Source organism: Ciconia boyciana, chromosome 18 (assembly GCF_034638445.1).
Source record: "Ciconia boyciana chromosome 18, ASM3463844v1, whole genome shotgun sequence".
In the NCBI taxonomy this organism is placed as follows: domain Eukaryota; kingdom Metazoa; phylum Chordata; class Aves; order Ciconiiformes; family Ciconiidae; genus Ciconia; species Ciconia boyciana.
In genome coordinates this window covers 12979806-13002329 of record NC_132951.1, presented here as the reverse complement: position 1 = coordinate 13002329, position 22524 = coordinate 12979806, and the positions used below count along the sequence as shown (strand labels likewise).

At 50.3% G+C, this 22524-nt stretch overlaps 1 protein-coding gene across 1 annotated transcript; it reads right to left on the bottom strand.

Moving 5' to 3' along the window:
• Positions 1 to 2368: 2368 nt before the first annotated feature.
• UAP1L1 (UDP-N-acetylglucosamine pyrophosphorylase 1 like 1) lies at positions 2369 to 20782 on the bottom strand. Its single transcript, XM_072883096.1, has 9 exons — positions 20464 to 20782; positions 12396 to 12600; positions 11348 to 11523; positions 10058 to 10230; positions 9023 to 9216; positions 8045 to 8185; positions 6256 to 6441; positions 5408 to 5474; positions 2369 to 4690 (listed from the first exon to the last, which is right to left on the bottom strand). The coding sequence occupies exons 1-9, from the start codon at positions 20741 to 20743 to the stop codon at positions 4604 to 4606; spliced, it is 1509 nt and encodes a 502-aa protein (XP_072739197.1). The 5' UTR covers positions 20744 to 20782; the 3' UTR covers positions 2369 to 4603.
• Between the last annotated feature and the right edge of the window lie 1742 nt (positions 20783 to 22524).

Sequence of the window (22524 nt, the reverse complement as noted above, 5' to 3'; positions counted from 1 at the left end):
GGTGCCGCTCTAGCCCGAGAGCACGTCGGGACTCTATGGCGCCCCTAGCAACAGCCGCGCCGCGCCCTAGCAACGGCGGCCGTAGGGCGCACCGGCCCCGCCACGGGAAGCCAGGGCCGGCACGGCGGCGAGGAACGGCGGCGGGCTCCGGCGCCCCTCGGCGCGAACAGCGGGGCGCGGCGGGAGCGTGGGGGCTCGTCCTCCTCACCGCGGGCAGGGAGGCGGCAGCCGCGGCCCTCACCGCCTCACGCTGCGCTGGTGCCGCGGGGGCCCTGCGCCGCCCACCCACAACACCCGCCGAGGGTGCCATGGCGGGACGCAGCTCTCGGCGTGGGCTTGTTCCGAGTCCGAGCAAAGTCACCGGTCATCCTGGCACAGGCACCTCTTTCGGGCAGAGGGTCGGTGGTGTTTTAGAGCTGCATTTCTTCTGCTCTTTGCCCTTGCTGGGCCTCGCTTTGCCTACTCTCACCACGTAGCCAGGCCCTGCCCAGCGAGGACTTCAGCTCGCTGGGTGGGAAATGAGATGTAAGGAGAGGCTGGGAGCCCTCACTTCTCCTCTATGTTGCAAGATTAGAATATAGAGACCAGTCACAGAAATACTGGCATGAAAGAAATATAGATGGAAATGTGCATGTGGGAGGTCATCAGGAAAAACAACTCAACAACAATTAACAGAAGGGCCTGCGTGCTCCCATCAGTTGAGCTCAGAAAAGTGCAGCTCCCATCCAGCTTGGAGAACTGCGCTCTGGTAAGGCCACAGCACCAGCCACGCAGCAGAAGACACTGCGCCCCGACAAGAGGACGATGCACCACAGACACCATTGCTCCTCCTGCCAGCCTGCCAGGAAGGTGAGCACAGCGAAGGAAAACCCCAAACAACTGCTAACTCCCAGAGGACAGAGAAGAGCTGCATAACATCATTATCACCTGACAGTGAGAACCCCAGAGACATGTTTGATGGCCAGCATCCCTCATCCTCTGCATCACACACAGCGTCCTGGGCAGATAATGTGGGAACACAGGCCTGAGGGGCAGACAACTGATATCTGTGAAAGGATGTGTGTGAGTGGCTGAAAAGCAACTTAAGCAGTTGTGTAAATAAAACCTTCCACAGGGTCTGGCACTGAGTTTTGGTACTCAGCAGGATCCACTTGTCCCACACAGTTCCTTCCCTCACCTGCTTCTCCAGAGACCCCCAGCCCTTCGTCACTCCCTGTGCAAATAGCTCTCTGCATCTTTACTGGGGCAGAGGAGGGACATTATCAGTAGGCGTAGAGGAATAGGGAAGAGCACTGTTCCGTGACATACACATTTAGAGCCACAACATGACTGTGGTTTCGTAATAACCATTACTTCTGTATCAGGTTCGTAGTCCAACAGGAAAAAGAAAGCGTTGAAGCAGCTGCTTTGAAACTACTGCTTTAAGTGCTGGCACTGACTACACCTTCAGCTGTGCCTAACTATTCAGTTAACGTGCATCATTTGAGCCTTTACATTTGGAATCCACCTCACACCAGATTTCCAGATAAAACTGAAAATTGGGTGTTTTTCTGAGCATTTCATTATTAAAGATCTAAGCAAGCAATCAATTCTGGTAGATATTAACACTCCACATAAACAAGCAGAGGAACGATTTAACAGAAGCCTGAAGCATGCCTTCATTTTTACTATTTATTTTCCTATCACAGGAAACTACTGATTCATGTATCTTAAAAACACATTAAAAACCCCAGCAGCCTTCATAGAGGTGCCAAGAGAGAAACATGGGGTGAAAGAGGTAAAGAAGAATATCAACTTCTGACCTTTGCTGGGTTCAGCACTAAACCTCCAAAAGAGGGGACAATCTGTCATTTGTGAAAAATTACTAACTTCCCCTGATTATTCTATAAATAGAGCCCTGTTTAAAAAGTGCCTGTCAATGGGAAGCCAAGCAGAAGTTGCACCACAGCAAGTGCTCATTACCTACACAGCAGCTGCAAAAGCCTGACTCAGATCCAGATCACTCAAATCTACTTTAAATAAAAGAAAAACACACACCACCCACAATTAAACTCCCTCCCCTCAGTAAACTGAGTTGAAAAGCTTGAAAAAAACCAAACTGCAGGATTGCAGGCAAGAACAGAGTCTCCTGTTTTCTGATGAAAAAATACATCCCACAGTGTCAAACCCCTTCAGGAATGACCCTCTGCTGAGTTCCACATCCCCCTGTACATCTGAAGCGTGAGCACTGCAGCCTTCAGCCATGCCATCAGTGACACTGTCTCAGTGTCCTGCAGCTGTGGTGACAACACCCATGACGTGTAGGGACAAAGACAACGTGTATTTTCCTCATGAACAAGAAACACAGACAGACACATAGAAATCACAGTAACATCTTTATTATAAAAATGCTTAGGCATCCAAAAGTTTCTGGAGTACTACAGGACCTCCCTTTGTTTCATCTACTTTTTTCATTTCATAATGCATACTAGAATTACTTTGTTACATACAGGACAGATTTTTTTTTTTTAAGTTCTCTCAAAATTCTTTCTATGTTCCAGTTTAAAATGTGAGGAGTCATAGGAAAAAAACCAACAGACAAGGCATTTAGCATTCTAATTCAGCTTCTCCTTGAAAACAACCTCTAAAACCCACGTCAGCAGCTCAGTGTACACATGATTAAAGCACACGGGAACTGAAGTTTCAAAAGAGAAAGCACTTTAGAAAGAGCAAAAGAAATATCCTTTCTTTATAGCACAGTGCAATTTAAAACAAGCGTGTGCCTGAATCGACAAGCAATACTCACAGAGATACAACACAATTTGTTCTCAGATATAAAACTTGACAGACAGGAATGGAATGACCCATAGAAACACTGTGTGAAAAAATTACAGAATTGAGTGTCAAGGACAAATGCTTAATTTATACTAAAAATGGGAATTACTGGCTGCACATGCAACATGAGGTAATCAGAGCTGTCATTACCTGGTTTGCACGTGCAAAAGGCTTATTACGTGTATATGCAGATACATATCTGAAAACTCTGCCATTGACATTCAGATGCTTTCTTTGGAAAACATGAGCCTACTTACAAACTGTATTTACTCTCAAAGCCATTTTTATACTTCCCCAACATTCTGAATACAGCTTCACATCAGGAATTACAGAAAGCCACATAAGTTATTTAAAAGATTTATGCTTAATAAAATAGCATCAGCAATTCCTCAGTAGAAGCAGATGCATGAAATAACAACATTCCAGATGAGGCACCTTCCTTGCCACCTTCCTTAACACCTGATTTAGGGGAAAAGTATAGAGTGCTCCTCAAGCAAAGGCCACCCAGCAGTGCACCTGAAGCATCCTCACGAAGGGTGAAACAACTTTGGTGCGTTCAGTGCAGGTTCTGCATCAAGCAGGTGCCCGCCCGGCACGAGCTTGCCGGGGCAGCATCCAAAGGCTGAACAGGAATAATCATTTGTGGATCACAGCCACCCTGGGATCCCTCGGCCAGGGCTGAGTTCACATGCTACATATGTTCTGGCAATCAGCATCCTTAATTAGCTGACACTTAAGTTTACATTATGGTTAGTAATATATTTAAAAGGAAGGCATCTAAAGAATTATTTTGTAAGTGAAAGAGTGCTGGGAAACTACCCAGCCAGAAACTGTAGAAGCAGAGGCTGGTATTTTACCTGTGTACACCGGTTATGCTGGGATTAAGTATTTTTTTGGTTTTGGTTAAGCATTAAATTCTACCATCAGGATTTGTTCCTCTTATTACCTTCAGGTACTTTAAAAGAGTCCCCTTTGAGGGATATGGTATACATTAAACAGAAAAATGAAAAGTAAAATAAATGTTTGTTATAGACAGGAAGAGCAGAGGGTTGTGAAAAAAATTCTCACCGTCTTTTTCTTTTTTTTAATTAAAAAAACCCAGGTCACTACAGCTGTAAAGAACAATCACTCTAAACTGCATATTTACTTATGTTTTCTTGGAATGGCACCAGCGAGCCTAGACGTGCAAACTAGTTTGTTCTGCTTTGGAACCCAAACCTCAAGCAATGCTTACGCACAGCGGCATCCCTACCTACAGCAGACTCCTCTGTATGATCTGGTTAGAGGATGCAATTGCTGAATTGGATCTTCTAACCAGCACACGATTAGGGAAGAGATGGATCAAATTGATTCTTCAGCTGTGCACACAATTTAAAAACAAAAAAAAAACCCCAACCCCACCAGCACAAACAAGATACCTAACAAGGCACTGAAGAGATTTAATCTTCTTGAATGCAAAGTTGATTTATTAGGCCCTGACTATCTCTTTTACATATTTGTATGCACAGCAAATAGGAAATATAAAATCTGTTTGGCACTCGGAAGTATTAATCTTCATTCACATCCAAGTCTATGAAACAGACTGAGGTAAAAGGCATAGCCTTCAAAGTTACCAAACAGAACTGGTGAGCACGTACATGTGTGTAAACATAACTGCTGCAAGGATTTGGCATCGATCTGATACTGCAAAGCAATTTTTTTAATAATGCACTTCATACTGATATTTGAGTAATGTTAGTCCTTATAATGGACAGATATCTGATTTGAGGGAGGAAGGCCTCCCTCCTCTTCAAGGATTTCCTATCATTTCCCCTTTGTTTTCATCGAGTACAAAGGGAGAAGGGAAGTCTTTGTTCTTCATGTACGCCTCCAGACCCTGAGAACATGCGAAAACAGTACCGTTAGGTTGTAAATGCATCAGACTGGTAACCTGCACTATTTTTAGGTCTATGTAATGTCATCAAAGAATGACTGACTACCCAAAATTAAAAGGTCACGGGAAGGACAGACAACAGCAACAGTTTCCCCAGTGACAGAGATGGAAAGCATTTCAGCCCCAAGCCTGGGGTTCACGAAGGAGAGACACCGATGAACCGTAAAAACAATGGATCTCAAAAACAACCTTCCTGGGGAGGGGCAGGCATGGGAAGGTGTGTCCTTAACTCACATTAGAATAGTCAAAGAAAAGAAAAGAAAGCAAAGCAAAGCAAAGCAAAGTCAGCTTAAATTGCCTTGTTGTGCTGTGGGAGACAGGAACAAATTGGCATACAACCAAATGCAATGAGCCCATGGATTTTGTAATTTGAATATTCTGCACTTTTCATTCAGAAGATCTCAAAGTACTTGTGAGTCTTAATGAAACTGTGCAGCCTCACTGCATATCTCATTTTACAGATGGCTAAAACTGAGTGAACAAACTGCTGAAGAGTAAACCATAGTGGAACCATGAATCTAACACAGAGCCCAAGTCATAGTTCCCTTGATCTTACCATTTCTCAGTGAGCCCAGGCTAAAGAAATCCCTTGTGTTTGGAAGGAAATCGGATGCATACCTGCACACTCTTAAAAATACCTCCATAGATAGTTATTCTCACCTCTCCAAAGTAAGACACTAACGGAGAAATCTCACACACAGCCGGAGGATCTTCAGTTCCTGAGAGACTAGAGAAGAGAATACAGGGTTAACTTCTTGCTATGCTTAAAAAACAGTGCATCTTCTTCAAAAGATCATCAAGAACAGGATATCCAGAAGGATAAGACATTTGTTATATTCACATGCACCAGACGTTATTCGAACACAAAGTGTAAAAATAAAAGGGAATTAGCAGGTCCCAAATATTTCTCATCAAAACAAGAACATCCCTTTTATAGAGGTGCTTTTCAAATAAAATGAACAGCTTGTGGGTTTATTAAACTGAGTTGATGAAGTAATAGCCCCATGGAGTAAAAGCAGCTTCCCATTCACCATGATGCAGGAAGTATCTGAGTTGGTAATTGCTATAACAGCTGATCCTTAAGCCTGCCTGAGAATCTTGCTGGGCTTTAAGCACTGGCACCACATTCAGCAAAGCTGGTGAGGACTACAAATTACAATTCCTTGGGCTGGCTAAATCCAGAATGATGGAAAAGGTTGCCCCTGCCTAAGAAGTTGCTATAGGAGGAGTCAATTCACAACCCCAAGGGCAGGAATCTCTGCCAGAGATAAAGCCCAGAGCACTGTGCATTACTGTCCAGAGTACTCACAATCACTAATGGAGCAGGAGCTGTAACAGACATTACTCTGCATGTTCAGAAAAGACCAGCTGAATGAAAATCATGCCAAGTCATCCTGTGATCAAACTAACACCCAGTTTTGTAGAGCACAGTACATGCCATTAGCTAGCTGACATGGTCAGGCAGCCACAGGCAGAGAAGCTGCAAAGAAGGTCACAGAGGTTCATACCTGAGTTTCTCCGGTATCCTGCAACCATTTTCATCCAGAAATCTCGCCCCAGCCTTGAGAGCCCAGCGGTAATGCTGGGCCAGGAGGGCTTGCCGAGCAGTGGTAGGAGTGTCTTTGTCAGCTGTGTCTGCATTTTTTAGTGGCGAGAACTCCTCTTCTCTCAAAACTTCAAATGCCACAAAATTCCTGCCGGCAAAGGGGAGGAAACAATGATAATGAAAAACAAAGCTAGCTATCAGCCCTGTTGATGCAACAACAACTTTCATGGGGAAAGGCTCATATATATTTTAGGGAGCAGCAATGTATGCAGCCTGGGGCAGTCAAGCTAAGGAAAGCCCACCTCCCACCTGAAGAGCAAAGAAGTACCAGAGCTGTATGATGGAAAAGCACAACAAGAAGCCCAGTCTCTTTGGGAACATAAGAGCAGCCTCACGACCCTCCTGAACTGTGCACAGGTGAGAGGAAAAGCAACAGTTCTGCAGAGATCCCACAGAAACCTCTCCAGGCACTAGGAGGCTCATGGACAAAAAGTCTCAGCTAAGAGCATGGCACGATGGAGGGAGCAGCAATGCCTGAAGCTTGGACCCAGCACTGAGCTGTGCAGATCACTTCAGAGCACTGCACCCCTGCTCCAAGAAATGGCCACTCCACTTGGGAGTCTGTAGGCAAGGATCAGCTGAGGACACCAGTTCCCAGGGATGAATAAGCAATATGGGAGAATTCACAGTTGAATGTTAAGCACAGCCGTTTACTAGAAATGGGAATGCAAATTAAAAAAATCCCACAGCAGCATCTGTGCGTTTCTGCATTTCACGTATGAAGAGCAGCTGCCAAGCTGGTTTTGCAGTATTATTAAAAAAGCACAAGGAATCACTGTTTGCAAATGAGTCCTTTCAAAGCTCAGAACTCGGCACTGTTTCCATCACACTGGTTTTGCCTTTGGTATGATACTTCTTTACTAAATGCATGTCAGGAAACGGAGACCGGTTCAAACCTTGAGCTCTCTATCCTAAAGTAAATCCTCTAAAAAGAAAAATACTATCCCCAAACAAAGATAATTCAGTTTGCCTGAGGTCTCTTTTTGCCATTTATTTAAGCCTAAAAGAGAATCTTGGCTGCTGAACTCAAGACCTTGGAAAATAGGTTCTATAAGAACACTTATGCTAAATTCCTAAATTATTAAAATCCCACATTCCCTAAACATGAAGTACCCCGACTGCGCTAACACTATGGCACAGTGCTCTCAGCTATGTTTTAGAGCTTGGCAAGTCAACACTGACAGTTCCCACAGCAACAGTAACTTGGCCCCACAGTGCTTAAGCAACCTGTTTTCTGAGCACAAAGGGTGTGAGCTGAGCCCTGGCGTGACACACACCAAAAACATAACCAGAGCTGCAGTTGCCATGGAAGCCACAATCCTGAAAGACCTGATTTTTGCAAGTCTGAATACTCCAACATGAGCTTGTATTAAATGTTGGCTTTGCACTTGATTTCCTTTTTTTCTTTCTTCCACAGGGCTGGCAGAGGCTGGGCCAGCCAACACATCCTCAGCGGAATGAACAGTTCTGGGAGCACGGTCAGAGCAAGCCTGGCTGCTGCCGAGCGCCCTGTGACTGCAACTCTCAGCCTGTGATGTTACTGTTGCGTTGGAGCTTGGTGTAGATCCAACAGCCTTTCTAACAAGCCACCCACAAACCACGCGCTCCCTGGCAAGGCCTGTTACAACCTACAGTCATTCAAACAAACATTGAGAAGGGGAGGAAAAAAAAAAATCACGTCTGCCACTAACTTAGAGAACTGGAACACATCAAACACAAACTTCTCCAGCTTTATCCCGTTCGGTTTTAGCGGTTTTACCAGATTTCCCTCCTCGTCAATGTAGGGCACCTTCTTTATGGCTACGTGATGCCTCAGCTGCGGCTCATATTTCCTGCAAAAGGAAAAGAAGCAAGTTCATTTACTTCATGCCCACTTAGAAAAAAGCAGTACACTCCTGGGAAGCAGATGGCTTATTACTGCTCTGGGTCATCTCTCAACTGTTGTGGGTGTTGCTCTCTCCAAATTGATCCAAGTCACATCCAGGAAACACTTCACTGAGCAGAGCAGCTTGGCCAGCAGCACTCCCTGTACCAGTGGGACATGATGGGGTAAAACAAGAGGAGAGGGAGGACCTAGCATCAAGCTGAAATTGCAGGCTGAGATAAAAAAAGGTAATCCAAATTGTTATTTGACCAGGATAACAATGGAGCAGAGCAGATCCCTCACACAAGGGTGGATTGAGTTCTTCAGGAAGGTCATACGGCTGCTCACTGAATGCCCAGCATCACATCCCCATCTCCCAACACGAAGGTGCAGAGTCTTCCCCCAGCTTCTCTCTCTCCCCCAACCTCTGTTGTCCCAAGGGATGGCATGGGTGACATTCCCATTGAAAATCCTCAGCGTGGGGTTGCATCACCGATGACATCACTGACCAAACTGCAGCCCACATGGCTGCTCACCCTTGCAGGCCCAGGAAGGTCATGCACTGGTATATCTCAGTCGATTTAGCTACAGCAAAGCATGCAACCTCTTCATTGGGTAAGGCCTGAAGAGCACGCTGGGGCTGTCAGAAAGTGGACACATCTGTTTTGAACTGTTTGGAGGAGAGAGGAGGTGAAGAGCAGAGCACGAGGTACCCATAACAAATTACAGAGTGGGAAATGGGAACAGCCGCTCTTGGAGGCATTTCTAGGCTGCACAGCTGCCTAGCAGGTCTGCTGGAACTTACTGGGCCACCGTCTCCAGGAACTCAACTGTGAAGAAATGGTTGCAGATATTGCCAGTGCTGTACACCAGTCCCCCATCGGGGCTTTGCTGCTGCGCAGTCTCCAGGCTGATCTCGCTGTACTCCACCACCTGGTAGACCCCATCCACACAGCACACCACCCCAACAGGCTCTGTGGGGTAGGCCTTCTCCACCACCTGCAGCCACAGGACAGAGGGCTATGACAAGGAGGAAGAAAATCCCAGCACTATTCCAACTCCCACGTACATACAATCCTACAGGCTGTTGCACGCTGATCCTCCAGCACCTCAGGAGCACGGGCAGGGCAGTGCTGGGTGTACGGAGTAGCCTGGAGGCACATTTTGCCCAACAACTGGGCATAAAACCCAGTACTCAACCACTTAATTGCACAGTTGCTCAGGAGACAAACCAGTTAAAAGAAATTGGCGTACTGTGGGGCACTTTTCTTACCAAGGACTGGGACCCGGCATTAAATGAAAAATGTTCACAGCTATTAGCCTTCAGCTCCCTGTTTGCATGAACAGTGTTAATGATTAAAGTAATATAAATCTCTCCTCAGGCACTTGCTGCTTTAGGGTGACAAAACCAGGCTGGTTTGGCTTTCCCCATCTTCCACAGGGGGGCATAAGGAATGCCTCCATTAGACTTAAAGGTGCATTTATAAAACACAACCCAGTCCAATATGGCTTCTAGATAGCCCAAGTGCCTTTGCAGAAAGGGCAGGGCATAAAGAGGATGCAATTCCAGTTTGTAGTTTCCTGTGCAGTTACAGTCCCTGCTCTAATTGAAATTTATTTTCCACAGTACTCTGGGAAAAGGGGAGGAGGACACCCACAGGTAGGGATTCTGAACGCAACGAGGCAGCAAGCAGCTCCTCTAATCTACTTGGAGCAAGTCACTGCTGGACAGGGGTCAGAACACCCTGGTTCATCTAAGGTCACCCTAGCCAGCAGCTTCCAAGTGTAATCAGACCTGAACGCCCCATGGGAAAATGGCCCAGCATTAGCACGGCCTCACCTTCGCACCGCAATCTGCCCCTTTGGAAACACAGAAGCCTATGAAGACTGGATCTGCCATTTTCACTAGGATATTGTCCACACAGTATACATGGACATACTGGATTCCACGCTGCTTCATGTCATCCAAGATCTTATTATCCACCAAAGCACGGTATAAGCCACCATTGCCATCTATAGTGCAAGATAAAAGAGAAAGCCCTGGTTAATTAATGACTTTACACGTTTTTTGCTGCTAACAGAGCAAAAGCTGAAAGTCCTGAACAAACTTTCTTTAACAGCAGAGCAGGGAATGCTTTCTAGCCAAGAGTCAGTGCTACCAGATTTTATTTCCAGCTCTGCCACACAGTTCAGGCAAGCCTGTTCCTCTCCACATCCCAGCTCCCTCACATGCAGAGTGGGACTGTGAGGACCAGCCTCACAGAGAAGCATTACAAGACTTCATGAAGCCTTGTAAGATCCTCAGAGCGAAACACTAAAGGGCAAAACATTATGCAGAGGGTGGGAAAGGCCTGTTACATTTCTTCTCTTTCAGTGCAGAGCAAAAGCATATTTAAAACTCAGCCTGGAGAAAAAGACTAAAATAAGTCTTATTCTCTTTATCTTCCCCCCGCAAGTTCCCAATGCCTTTTAAAGGCTTGAACTGCAGCTGCACAAAAGACACCTGCATGTTTGCTCATCACAGATCACCCTTTCACAGTTCCTCCTTTGACACCCCTGTCAGCTCAGGGAAACCACTCTGCAGCCACAGAACACACTGCGGCTGCAGTGTGTTCACTGCAACATGGCCCCGACCAGACTACCTTCACCGAGTCTCTTACCATGTCCAGGCTAAGAGAAGAAGAGAACTTGACTAGGTGAGCCATTGCAATCATTTTAGAAAGGGTTAATCTTCTTGCTGCTTTTTTACCCGTTTCCAGCTGTCAGCCTTGAACAGGAGCCTGGCTCCCGACAGCTTCACCCCTGGGAGGCAGCACCCCAGGGACCTCACACACAGCCCTGCCAATGCATGTTGCTCCTAACCTGCAGCTGCCGCACTCCTAATCCTGCCAATACTCCCAGGCTTTGATAAAAGCCATGGGTTGTGGGCAAATCTCCAGCAAGAACTAAACAGATTGCTACACTCTTGATTACCAGCCTGAAACATTTAACTGAACCCTCCCATGCTAATCAGAAGCATTAACATTGATCTCCAAAGGCTGGTCCGTGTGCCAAGGCTGGCTCATGGCTAGTAGCAATTATCAACACGTACTACATTACTATACCGTGTAAGGGTGAACAGGGGGGGTACCTGGAGCCATAGCAATTTTCCCCTTCTCCTCCAAGATGGCCTTCCCATCAAAGGTGACAGCGGGCAGCATCCTCTGTTCAAACATGACCACGTTGGATCTATCCAGGTTGAAGTAGTCGTGTTCTACAAAGAACTCCTCTGTCGGCCCCAGCGTGAACTCACTTGTCATGATGTACCTAGGTAGGAATGGGTCCTGAGCAATGAGCAAGAAAAGCCCAAGCGAAAGACAAAACTACAAATGGAACACAAAAGGGAGGAAACCCAAGAGTGTTAAATGAGAGACACTACAGTACGCACTCTTCCCAAACCGTGGCTCAGACCAGGCAGTGATTTCATAAAGGTATCTCTTCATAGTCTCATGAAGAACACTTAGCAGAAAACATTCCCAGAAGCATGCTGCAGTGCCTTCCTCTCTCTCACCCACCACATCCCATAGGGAATTCATATTTTGCACCTTGCACAGAGCTAGTCTCTTTTGAAGCCTGGAGGCTTTTGAAAGCTAGGAGCAGCCAGGAGAGATGGCAGCCAGCCATAAAAAATGACAGCAGGAGATGGCCTGAAAATGGAGCATGACAAGCATTTACTGCTGCGAGGGGAAGAGTTTTTTTGCTGTGGCAGAAATTGCGGGCAAGGGGAGGTGGAGAGTCTTGGAAGATGAGCTCTAGGCGATCTCTCCCTCCATGCAGGAACCTGAGAAAGCACAGCACAGATGAAATCTCTTGTGAAGGATCTGAAACAGGCACTGAAAAGTGCTGTTTATAGTATTGTCCAGGACTGTACTTGAAAAGACAGCACGGTACAGCAGTTAGGGTAGTGGTCAGTGATTCAAGGGCAGCGTTTGGTCCCTCAGGTCTGCAGAGACGGACCTGCCACTTCCCATCCCTGCGCACCCTCCTCCAGCTGCTGGCACTGCAAATCCTGCCGACAAAAGGCTCTCCCCTGACGTGTCTCTGTACGGCACTCAGCGAAGTGCTTCTAGAAGACAATGTAGGCAAGACTGCAACACAAAGACCCCAGCACAGTAGGTCTGTGGCTCCAGGTCACCTACCAGGGGATGGCACACTTGCAGTGGTGTCTCTGGCCAGCAAGCTGCTCCACTTTGCGGATTCTTTCTGCTTGGATCTGATACAAGGTCTTGCCACTGGGCAACCCCACGTCGTACATGCCCTTGGGATAGCTCACTCCCAGGCGAGTTCCTTGTCCTCCAGCCAGGAGCAGCACTGCCACCTTGTTCTGTGAGATCTGATGCAAGCCTGAACAGGAGAAAGAAGCCCAAGGGAACATAAGAATCACAAAAGCAATCAACACTCCATGCTCTTCTCCTGAGCCTTTCTGCAGAGCTCAGGCAGCAGTCAGAGGCTGCAACCTCAATGCCCACTGCTGGCAGTTCAGAGAGAAATATGATGCTGCACACAATACTAAAAAATTCATTTCACCTCTTTGATGCAGCAGTTTCCTCACCTAAAGCAGAGGATGGCATAACAACAGGCAACAGCCATGAGTTGCAGCTTAGGAGGTCCACAATGGACATTAGGATAAAAACTCTTTACTAGGAAGGTGGTGCAGCACTGGAAAAGATATCCAGAGAGGCAAGGGATGTCCTTCCCTTGAGGTTTGCAAGGCTTACTTTGATGAAGCCATAGCTGACCTGACCTAGGGCTTGGTACAGTCCTGTTCCAAATAGGGGTTGGACTAGAGACCTCCAGAGGTCCCTTATCACCAACATTTCTACATCCCAAAGAAGTGAAGTCTCGTCATCTTCAGTAAAGCATGGGCATTTCTAGAATCTGCCTTAATCATCTCCCTGCACTCCAGCTTCTGTTCGGCTGCAGTCAGGACTAATAACACAGCCAAGCCTGAAGAAGCCACAGCTCCCACACTCTGATTAAAAACAATATCATTTATCCCGACAAGCCAGGAAAGTCCAGAACTTGGGGAAGAACCAGACCGCATAATAAGCACCCAGCTCATTCACAGTCTTTGCTCCCTGCCTTCTCTCAAGCCAGCATTCACAGTAATAACTGACAACCATGAGAAAGAATTTTCCTTAGGGAACACTTTGCGTTCCTCCAGGAATGCAGTGAGCCCTGGGACTGCCCAGGTGAAAAGCCACAGCTCTGCTGCTGTACGGTAGCTACCAGACCCTTTTGCAAGCTAACGCAAGAAGTCTACCGCACATTGCCGAGCCTGCCACTGCTCCTGGCAATCCAGGACAGCCCGTGCTTCACCCCAGCCTCCAAGGAGAAGACAAACACCCAACTTTTAACCACATCTGGGACTAAAAAATTCCTGTCTTGGACTGAAAGACACAGGGACCAAAGATATTGAATTAGAAGAAAACCAGGACTGTTTTTATGCTCATCTTTAAATAATTGGCTGTCTAAGTGAGCAACAGAGGGAAAATACCAATTGCTGCTGTAACAACCTGGCCTGGTTTTAATTCTGTTCAAAAATCTAGCTTTCAGCAATAAAACCAGACATAAGTCATCCATGACATTGCGGTAATAATATTGACCACCCCATGCTTAGAAGTTTCAGTCCCACCACAGCAGTAACACCATGTTTCTGCCTAAACATACCCTTTCTGAAAAGGCTGGTAATGCCTGCTCAGGAACACCAAAGGAAGCCCTGCCATCACTTTGCTGCAGAGCAAGCCTTTGAGCTCAGAGGACCCCAGAAGTGTTAGTTGGAAGCCACCTCTGGAGATCTGCAGTCTCTCACTCCAAGTGGGATTAGGAGAGGTGTCTAGAGGGAAACCTGTGCTGAAGGTGGAAGTCTTGGGATTTCAAAGTTTCAGGAGGTCCTTGGATAGAGGGGGAAGCTTGAGTGGGTTTAAATTTAAAATTTAAAAGGCACAGACAATAGCACTGGGTGAGCTGTATGGCAATGCAAATAAAATAAGCATAATTTTATGCAGCAAACCACAAGCAATTAACAGCTCCTTTGCATCTTTACTGAACTTCCCATCACAAAAGACTTAAAGCACAGAGCAGGGGGTCTAAGGTATTAGATACGGCACTATTACTTGCTCCGGTCCTCGGCACATGGTTTGCTGCCGCGTGCCAGCAGGCTGTTTGCCAGCGCACAACACCATCACAGGAGAAGGGAAGGACCCAAGCGAAGGGCTGCAGGAGCATGGCTGCAGGCCTCCTAGTGCCCCGGCTTGGGTGGTGGCTGTCCCCACCACCACGACCTGGCGCAGAGGCAGGAAAATCACGCAGGAGGGAAGCATGCGGGCGAGACCTGCACTTTGCACACGAGCCTGGCTCACTGCAGCCACACAGCCCTGGGCAACACAAACCTGGGTAAACCCTTCTTTCCTACTAGCCCACTCTCCCTTCCCTTCTCTCTCCTCCTCACACAGACACACAGATTCAGCAAACCGACAGCCAGCCCAGCACCAGGCTAGCCAGGGGTGCTCAGCTCCCAGCTGGCCCTTGAGCCCACATCCCCACCAGGACCAGCCCTACCATCGCCTCTGCTTGCGCCCATGCCTTGGAGCAACAGCCACGGGATGGAGCAAGGAGGAATTACAGGCCAGTGATAACAAAATACCAATGCGGAGAGGAAGGGAAAGTGATTGCGGTTAGAAACCAAAGCCAAACTCTTCGTTTTGGGTCACTCTGTTGTGGCAGCCACCCCCTGTCCTGGTGGGGGTAGAGGGCAGGTAGAGGACAGTCACAGCTGTAGCTGAAGCAGTGAGCGTTACCATGGGTGAGGACGTGGTTGCACAGATCCTGCCCATTCCCTTCCCCTGCTTTATCCCAGGAAAAGGAGCAACAACTGTCATGGTCCTGCAGAGCCCAACCAGCACAGGGAGCTGATTCACCATTCCGCAAGGAAACGCCTCTTGCTTGGGCAATCTATCCCTGAGCAAGCTTAATCTCGACCTCTCCACAGTAATGATAAGCCTCTCAGAAAGCAAGATAAATAGCAGTGTCTGAGCAAAGAAAAACCCTTGGCCATGAACACCGGCGAGAATGTGCTTGCTGTCATTCCCACAGCCAAGGACAACACTGGATGAGTCACCCTCCGGTGATTGCCAACTGCATTTAAAACCCACAGCAGATGGACATGGGCCTGGTGACCTGGCGATGGGAAGGGCTCTGAATGTCACTGCCACAGCCACTGAACAAGTACCCCCAGACAGCAGCACAAGACCACCATGCGCAGCTGTGCAGGGCCAGCAAGCCCAGTGAGCACTGGGCAGAGGAGCTAAGACGCATATACATCACATCCAGTTGGCTCCAGCTACTTGCTCCTCAGGATGCAAGCAAATACCTGGCTCATTTACAGCTGCACCAGTTGTGTCACACACCAGTGCCCCACAGCACCAGTCAGGAGGGTCACAAGAGCAGCAGTGTGAAAGGAAACACACAACCTTCCTCCGGCATCAAGACGACCAGCAGTTCCCCAAGAAAGCAAACCTGAAGCTCTCTAAAGATCTGAACAGCCTTGGACTGAAGTTGACAGCTAAGGCATGTGGTTAGTAAAATCCAAGTACCCAACCACATCCCACTTGGGACCGCTCCAGGTAGGGATGCTGCGTGGATAACACCAACCAGGCAGAGCAAGGCACTGAGTCACAGTGCAGCTGCAGCACATTCATCGCCTACCTCCATCAACTGCCTCCATCAACACAGCACTCCCCCATGCTCCAAAGCCGAGTACTCATTAGTGCTCATCCTTACCCAAGCCTTGCCTTACTGCAGGGCTGGGGCAGGCAGTGCTTCTCCGCTTGGCCTCGCACATGTGAGGGGGGCAGCACCAGTGCAGCATCGTGCCAGGCTGGCAGGCGCCATCCACCAAACCTGACCCAAAACTTTCCAGTGGAAAAAGAAAAATTAAGGGAGGGAAGAATTTATGGAGAAAAAAAAAGATCTAAAAAAGTTTCCCTGTGGGACACTTCCAAACTGTTCTGTTTCAAACAGGCAATAACAACATTTTAAGAAACCTATATAATCTACAACTGAAACTACTTGAGCTGAAGTATTTCACATTGATTTAAAACAAAACTGTCTGAAGTCTGAACTCAGCATTTGCTGGTCTCAGTTGCTGCAGCACAGGGGGTGCTGCTTTGGGGTGCAACTGAGACTCATCCACCAGTGGACCAAGTCAGGCGCTCGCCCCGCTCCATCCCTGCCATGGCACCATCGGGCTCACACCAAGACGCACACTCTGGTCCCCATGTGGCAAACCACATCCCACTGATCTCAAATTAGAGGTTTATGCACAGCAATAGACTGTGACCAAGGGGCATTGCTCACATGAAGCTCTGGAGCAAACGCTGTATCAGAAAACCCTGCAAGGTCCCATTTGTCATGCAGCATCCAGCACAAACGGCCTGCGATCCTCAGCCACGACTCAAGGGTGCCAGGGCTGGTGTCACCCCACTGAAATGGGGATGTCCCAGAGGAGACAGCAGTTCTCAGAAGTTTTCCACGCAGTGATGAGAAGATGGGATCTGCCCAAGGGTGATTTGGCATCTCACACCCACCTCCTGGAGGGGCTTCTCACCACGGGGACCAAAACCTAGACCTAAGCGGGATGAACCTGAGTACAAAGCAATACCACTGAAAACATCAAGTGTCATTCTCTTTTTTTCTTCCCAAAATCCAGCAGAGTGATGTGGCCATATTCCTAGGAGAGGGCTGCCACGGCACACGTGAACACCCTAGCAAGGGGACTCTCCTTCCGCTCATTTATGGCATTCCCAGTATTTACAGCGCAACCCTACAACTACCAGAGTTTTTCCAAGTTTCTGATCTCAGGTTGCCATGAAAACGAATATCCCCAAAAACTTGAGTAAGTAGGTCTGCTCTGACTTCCCAACTGTAAAACTACTAATATTCATGACTAAAGTTCATAACAACTGACTCATCTTGCTGCACACTCCTGCAGTAAATGGAAATATTTATCCCTCTTGAAAAAACATCCACCTTATTTTCTGCAGCATATGAAATATGAACAGGTCAACCAAACAAAAAAAGGAAGATGTGTTGACTGTTAGATACCCACCAATACTGCAGTAAGTCTTATTCTGCATAGAAAGTAAAAAGCAAAAATAGATTTTGCAGGAAGAACAGATTGATCTTGCAAGAACAGACTGAATTCTCCTACTGAACAGGCGCATCAGCCGAATTACAACAGCAGTCAGCAAGAGAAAAATAAAGCAAAAAGATCAAAATCCTTAATTCTGCAGAGCAGTCAGATAACCAGAATGGCTCATCAAACCCTCTGATGAAATGGGAACTACACTGCAGCCCATGCCTAAGACTTAGATTTCATTAATAAAACATTTACAGAATGTAAAAGCGTCTGTGCTTGACGTATACCATCATCCCTATGGCTGCCTAGAAAATGTGATTGCTTAATGTTTGTGTTTAAGATCTGAAAGCAAATCAGACCAGGCTAAGTTTTATCATCTCAGAGACAATAACAGTGACATACATTTTTTTTTAACTATTAAAAAATATCTTGGGTGTTCCCAAGACTAAGTTTTGAGTTGCTTAGTTCTTTTAACCATCATTTTTAAATCACAAAAATGGGAGAAGGGGAAAGGAGGAGACATTTCAGCTGTTCAGTCTTTGTTTGCAGATGACACACTGCAGGTGGGAGCTGCTGGAAATCAGACACCCACGGACAGAGCACAGATGAGCTCAGCTCAGGGGTGACCCCGACCCTGCAGCCAAGGGCTGTATCAGCTGTGCAGCCTCGGGGACGCCGAGCAGCAGGTCGGGACTCCTCGCTCCGCTCTCGTCCAGCTCAACACCATGAGTAGCACACTGGAAACAAGAGCCTTTCGGAGCCTGCATCCCCTCAGGGACCCACAATCCCCACAAAGCCTGTGCCGATGACACTGGCTCCATTGGGAAATGCTGTGCAGGGGCACGAGGACGCTCCCAGGGATGGGGGCACGTCCGCAGGGACAACATGATACGCCAGCACTGCCCGGGTTCAGCAGCACAAAGTCTCGCTCCTGATTGCCCTCCTCCAGGAGATAAAACCGAGGGCTGATTCCCATCTCCAGCATTAAACCAGATCAGAAAAACAACCAAATGCAAACAGAAGAACCGCATCCCCCTCTCCTGGTAGAAATTAAGAAACGCTGCCTGCAGGACTGATGTGGCTCGGGGCCATCTGGACTTCAGGGCCAGGTGACTTGTGCACGGTGCCAGTGGTCCCAAACACACCACACCTTCTGGACTCCTGCAAGCATCGCTTGCAGCAAGTGAGGCCAGCCCCGCAGTTTGCCTTCCCTTCCCTGCTGCAGGCGGCGGCGGCACAAGGCAGATATGCTGGCTCCTCGCTGGCCTGGCAGGGCGGAAGACGAAGGACCCAGTTTGGTAAAATTGTTGATTTAACTGCACAGCCCTGACCTAGACCCATCTGCCTCTAGGATGCACGGCTTCCCTTCCTTCTCACCACAACACCCTCAAGCAAGAGCGCCCATGATCCAAGCGGGTCCCCTAACAAACCCCACTGGTTATGTCTGGGTGGCTGCTGTGCTGCCAGCCAGGCGCTGACACCCTCCTCTGCTCGGCTGGAAATGCGAGGATGGCTGGTGGTAACCCTGGTTGGACCCAGCACGCCTGGCCCCTGGGTCACCAGAGTTTCCTCCCACTCCCTCCATCACCGCTCAGCCCTGCCAGCGGAGTCTGACACGGCAGAAAAGCTCCTCTGCCCTGTGACCCTGACGCTTCTATTTTTGCTTTTGTTCGGAAATTTTTACTCCCCTACCCACACATCCCTGCCTCTTTGCTGGCAGGTCTGGGTCAAGGCTGTGCAGACGCTTGCCACAATTTAGGCAAGTGTCTCACCGACCATAGCTGTTTTTTTCTGGCTTCCTTTTTTTATTATGATTGTTTTTTAACAGTACTGTTATATTTCATAAAGAAGGAGGGAAGACACATCTGAACCTTTGTAAATAAATGAAATAGAGTGTGCACTTAGAAAAAAAGCACAGGATGTCCGTGTAAGACATATGTGCTGGGGGGGCAGGGGGGGAGCACAGCACCTCACATCCAGCCCCGGCCCCCCCCATCACCCCCATCTTTCACACCCCCACGGGGACCAGGGAAAGCCGCCAGCATCTACCAGGCTCCAAAGAAAAAATAGACGCCGAGCTTTCCTGGGCTTCTTCCACACTACCCATCCGCTCTGCTCCTAGATCCCATCTCCCTCCTGCGCTGCATGTGGCACAGCCTGCATGGGGCTTCGCACCAGCCCCCGCGCTAGTAGGAGACCTGCCTTTGCATCCGTGAGCCGTCTGGGAGACCACCCGTGTGCCCCGATGCAGGTCCCTATTTCAGCAGCAATGCAAACCCCCTGCTCCCACCCTCCCCAGGGACTTCACCTCCACCCGCGAGGCACAACGTTATCCCGTGTCCTACCGACCACACGCTCTCCAGCCTCAGCCGCTGTATTTAACAGCTAAGAGTGAAAATTCAATGTCTCAGCCCCAAAGTGCCTCCACAACACCTGCCGTGCACTGGGCATCGGGCTGCCTGTGTTCAGGGCCCGGCGGTAGAGCCGTAACCCCAAATCTCTCCCCTCCCCCGCCTGCCCCACTGTCACCCTTGGCTCCTGCTCGCCTCCCCCCTGCCTGACACCAAACCCCCCGACAAAACACGGTGCCGCCCCGCAGGCTGCTGGGTGCCACCCCAAAGGCGCTACCGCGGGACACGGCTCTCTGCCCTAGGGATCCCGCCGGGAGCAGCATCGGCCGCATCGGCCGAGGCTCTGCGGGACGCCGCAGGGACGGACGCGCCTCCCGAGCACCCCACGCCTCGCACCCGGATCCCGCCAGCCTGGCCCATTCCCGCTGGCGCCGGGCCGCGCTCGGTCGGTTTTGAGGCAGCCCCGGCCGGGTTTCAGGACAAGCCTCGGTATCTTTGGCACCGAGTCGCGGGAGGGCCGCGCCGGGGAACGCGCCGGGGAACCCGCCGGGAGCGCCCGGCGGCGCTGGGACAGACGCCCCCGCGGCCCCCGCCCTCGCCCCGGCAGCCCTCCGGAGCCCCCGGGCGGAAGGGCGAGGGCCGCAGGGGCGCACCGAGGGCCAGAGCCCCAGACGCCCGTCCCGGGACGGGACGGGCGGCCCCGCGCCCCGCTCTCACCTTCCGCCTCCCAGCGCTCCAGCGCGGCGGGGCCGCTGCGGCGGGCGCTGCCCAGCAGCCGGGCGGGGAGCGGCTCCATCCGGCCGTCCAGGCGCTCCGGCGGCCCCCGCTGGCGGGCCCCGGCCGCCGCCGCAGCCAGCCGGCAGTGCTCGCCCAGGCCCGGCGGCAGCGCCGCCAGCAGCGCCCCGCGCTGCGCCGGGCCCAGCTCGGCCCAGAAGCGCAGCAGGTGGCTCTGCCCGCACCGCGCCAGCCGCGCCCGCACCTCCTCGGGCGGCCCCATGGCGCCGCGCCCCACCGGCCTCTGCCCGCCGGCGGGACGGGGCGGGGCGGGGCATGCACCGGGGAGGGCGGGGTCACGCGTGTCGGGCCCGCCCCCCGGAGCAGCTGCCCCGCCCCTCGCGGATGCGGAGCCGGCCGGCGGCCGCGACGGGCTCCGGGCCGCAGCGCGGTCCCTGCTGGGCCCGGCGCTCCCGCCCGGGCAGCGTGTGCTTCCCGCGTTCGGCTCCTTCCTCGGGCCCGCGGGACCCTGCCGTCGTCCGCCACCGCGGGGTCCCCGCCTGCTGCCTGCCTGCTGCTTGCCCGTCACCCTGCTCGGCGCTTGCCCGTTGCCCTGCCCTGCGAGGCAGGCTGCCTTCGGCCAGCGCGGCCTTTCCCCCGTGGCCGAATTCACAGCCGGGGCGCCTTTCTGCAGTGGGCCGTGCCAGGTGATGCGAGATGTTGTTTGGCTGCTGGGATGTATCTGACAGGGACCTCAGGGTGCTGGGACCTTTGTACCTGGGAAAGGCTCACACCTCTTCTTGCACCCGCACTTGCGAATGTATCAAAAAGCTCTTGGGGTCGCTTCAGCACAGCAAGCGGCTAGGTGGATCCCTCCCCACCCCAGCCGTGACGCCTGCTGCAGGGTCAGGCCCCCTGGCTCACAAGTCCAGCTCCCCATCAGAGTCACAGCACCGCAGCAGTGAAGTGACCAGCCACGAAAACCCGAAGATCAAGGCTGGGCCAGTCACGAGGTGTCAGAAGGCACGCAGCGAGGCAGCCTCCTCTGCGGCCCACGCTGGGGTCCCAGGCTGCCAAGAGCGGGGACAGTGCAATGTCCTATGCTGCAGCCCTCAAGCCCCTGGTATATTCAGTCCACTCTTGCCGCTGAGCAGCCTGGCACTAACTCCCTGTCCCAGCCATTGGCCTGCCTCTGGGGCATCCTGCCTGCAGTCGGAGCCCGGCTGGGCAGGAGATGAACAGACAGACAGACAGACAGCTGCTCAGACACAGCCACCTCCCTGCGTGTGACCAGAGTCAGGGGAGCTGGACCCCATCCAGATGTGACAATCAGGTCAGGAAGAATCCCTGATAGTTGTCAAAGCTTCTGTTTCACACTCTGTTTCCTGTTTTATGTGACTCAACACATCTCCTGCTTGGACAGTGGCTTGGGGTTTCAAAAACTCTTCGCTCTGCTCCTGTTTACACAAAATCTCTTCCTGCTGTGGTTGCATTCCCTGCCTGCCTGGTATGTGAATGGGTGCAGGTCCTTCCACACAGGTGGTGCCTGCATAACCATCGACCCTTATTCATCAGAAAAGGCTCTGTCAGATCCAACTTATAAATCCAGCCCTGCCTTTTCCTGCAGAACTTGTACAGCCTTTGCTGTCTCGCCTTGAAGGAACCCCAGCACATAACCGTGGGATCTCGGCTCTCCTAGAAGAACCACAGAGAATCATGCTGGTGAACATGCTCCCACCCCCCAGATCCAGCCATCCACCAGAACAGGTTTGTCCTGCTGCACAGAGTCCCCTGGGCTGATTCCATAACCCATCGTGGGCAGACATTTTCTTCTGTAAAGCAATAAAAACAATGGCAGTTTGGATGAGATATACCAGGCAGGGCAACCTGAGAGAGCAGGAAGGAGGTACGCTTGGGCCAAAGGAAACACAAACATGCAGGTGGAACAGGAAATTCATCATTAAAAAAGCTCCAGCACCCCAAAAGCAGACAGACAGCAAACACTGCTCCATCAGGGTAAGATATGCTACCAGGAGAGAGGTAGAGCTTCTTATTTTTAGGGCC

Coding starts and splice junctions, on each gene's coding strand:
- UAP1L1 (XM_072883096.1), bottom strand. CDS start 20,743: ATGGGGCCGCCCGAGGAGGTGCGGGCGCGGCTGGCGCGGTGCGGGCAG. Junction 12,601..20,463: donor GGAGCGCTGGGAGGCGGAAG/GTGAGAGCGGGG, acceptor TCTCCTGTTCAG/GCTTGCATCAGATCTCACAG. Junction 11,524..12,395: donor TGCAAGTGTGCCATCCCCTG/GTAGGTGACCTG, acceptor ATTCCTACCTAG/GTACATCATGACAAGTGAGT.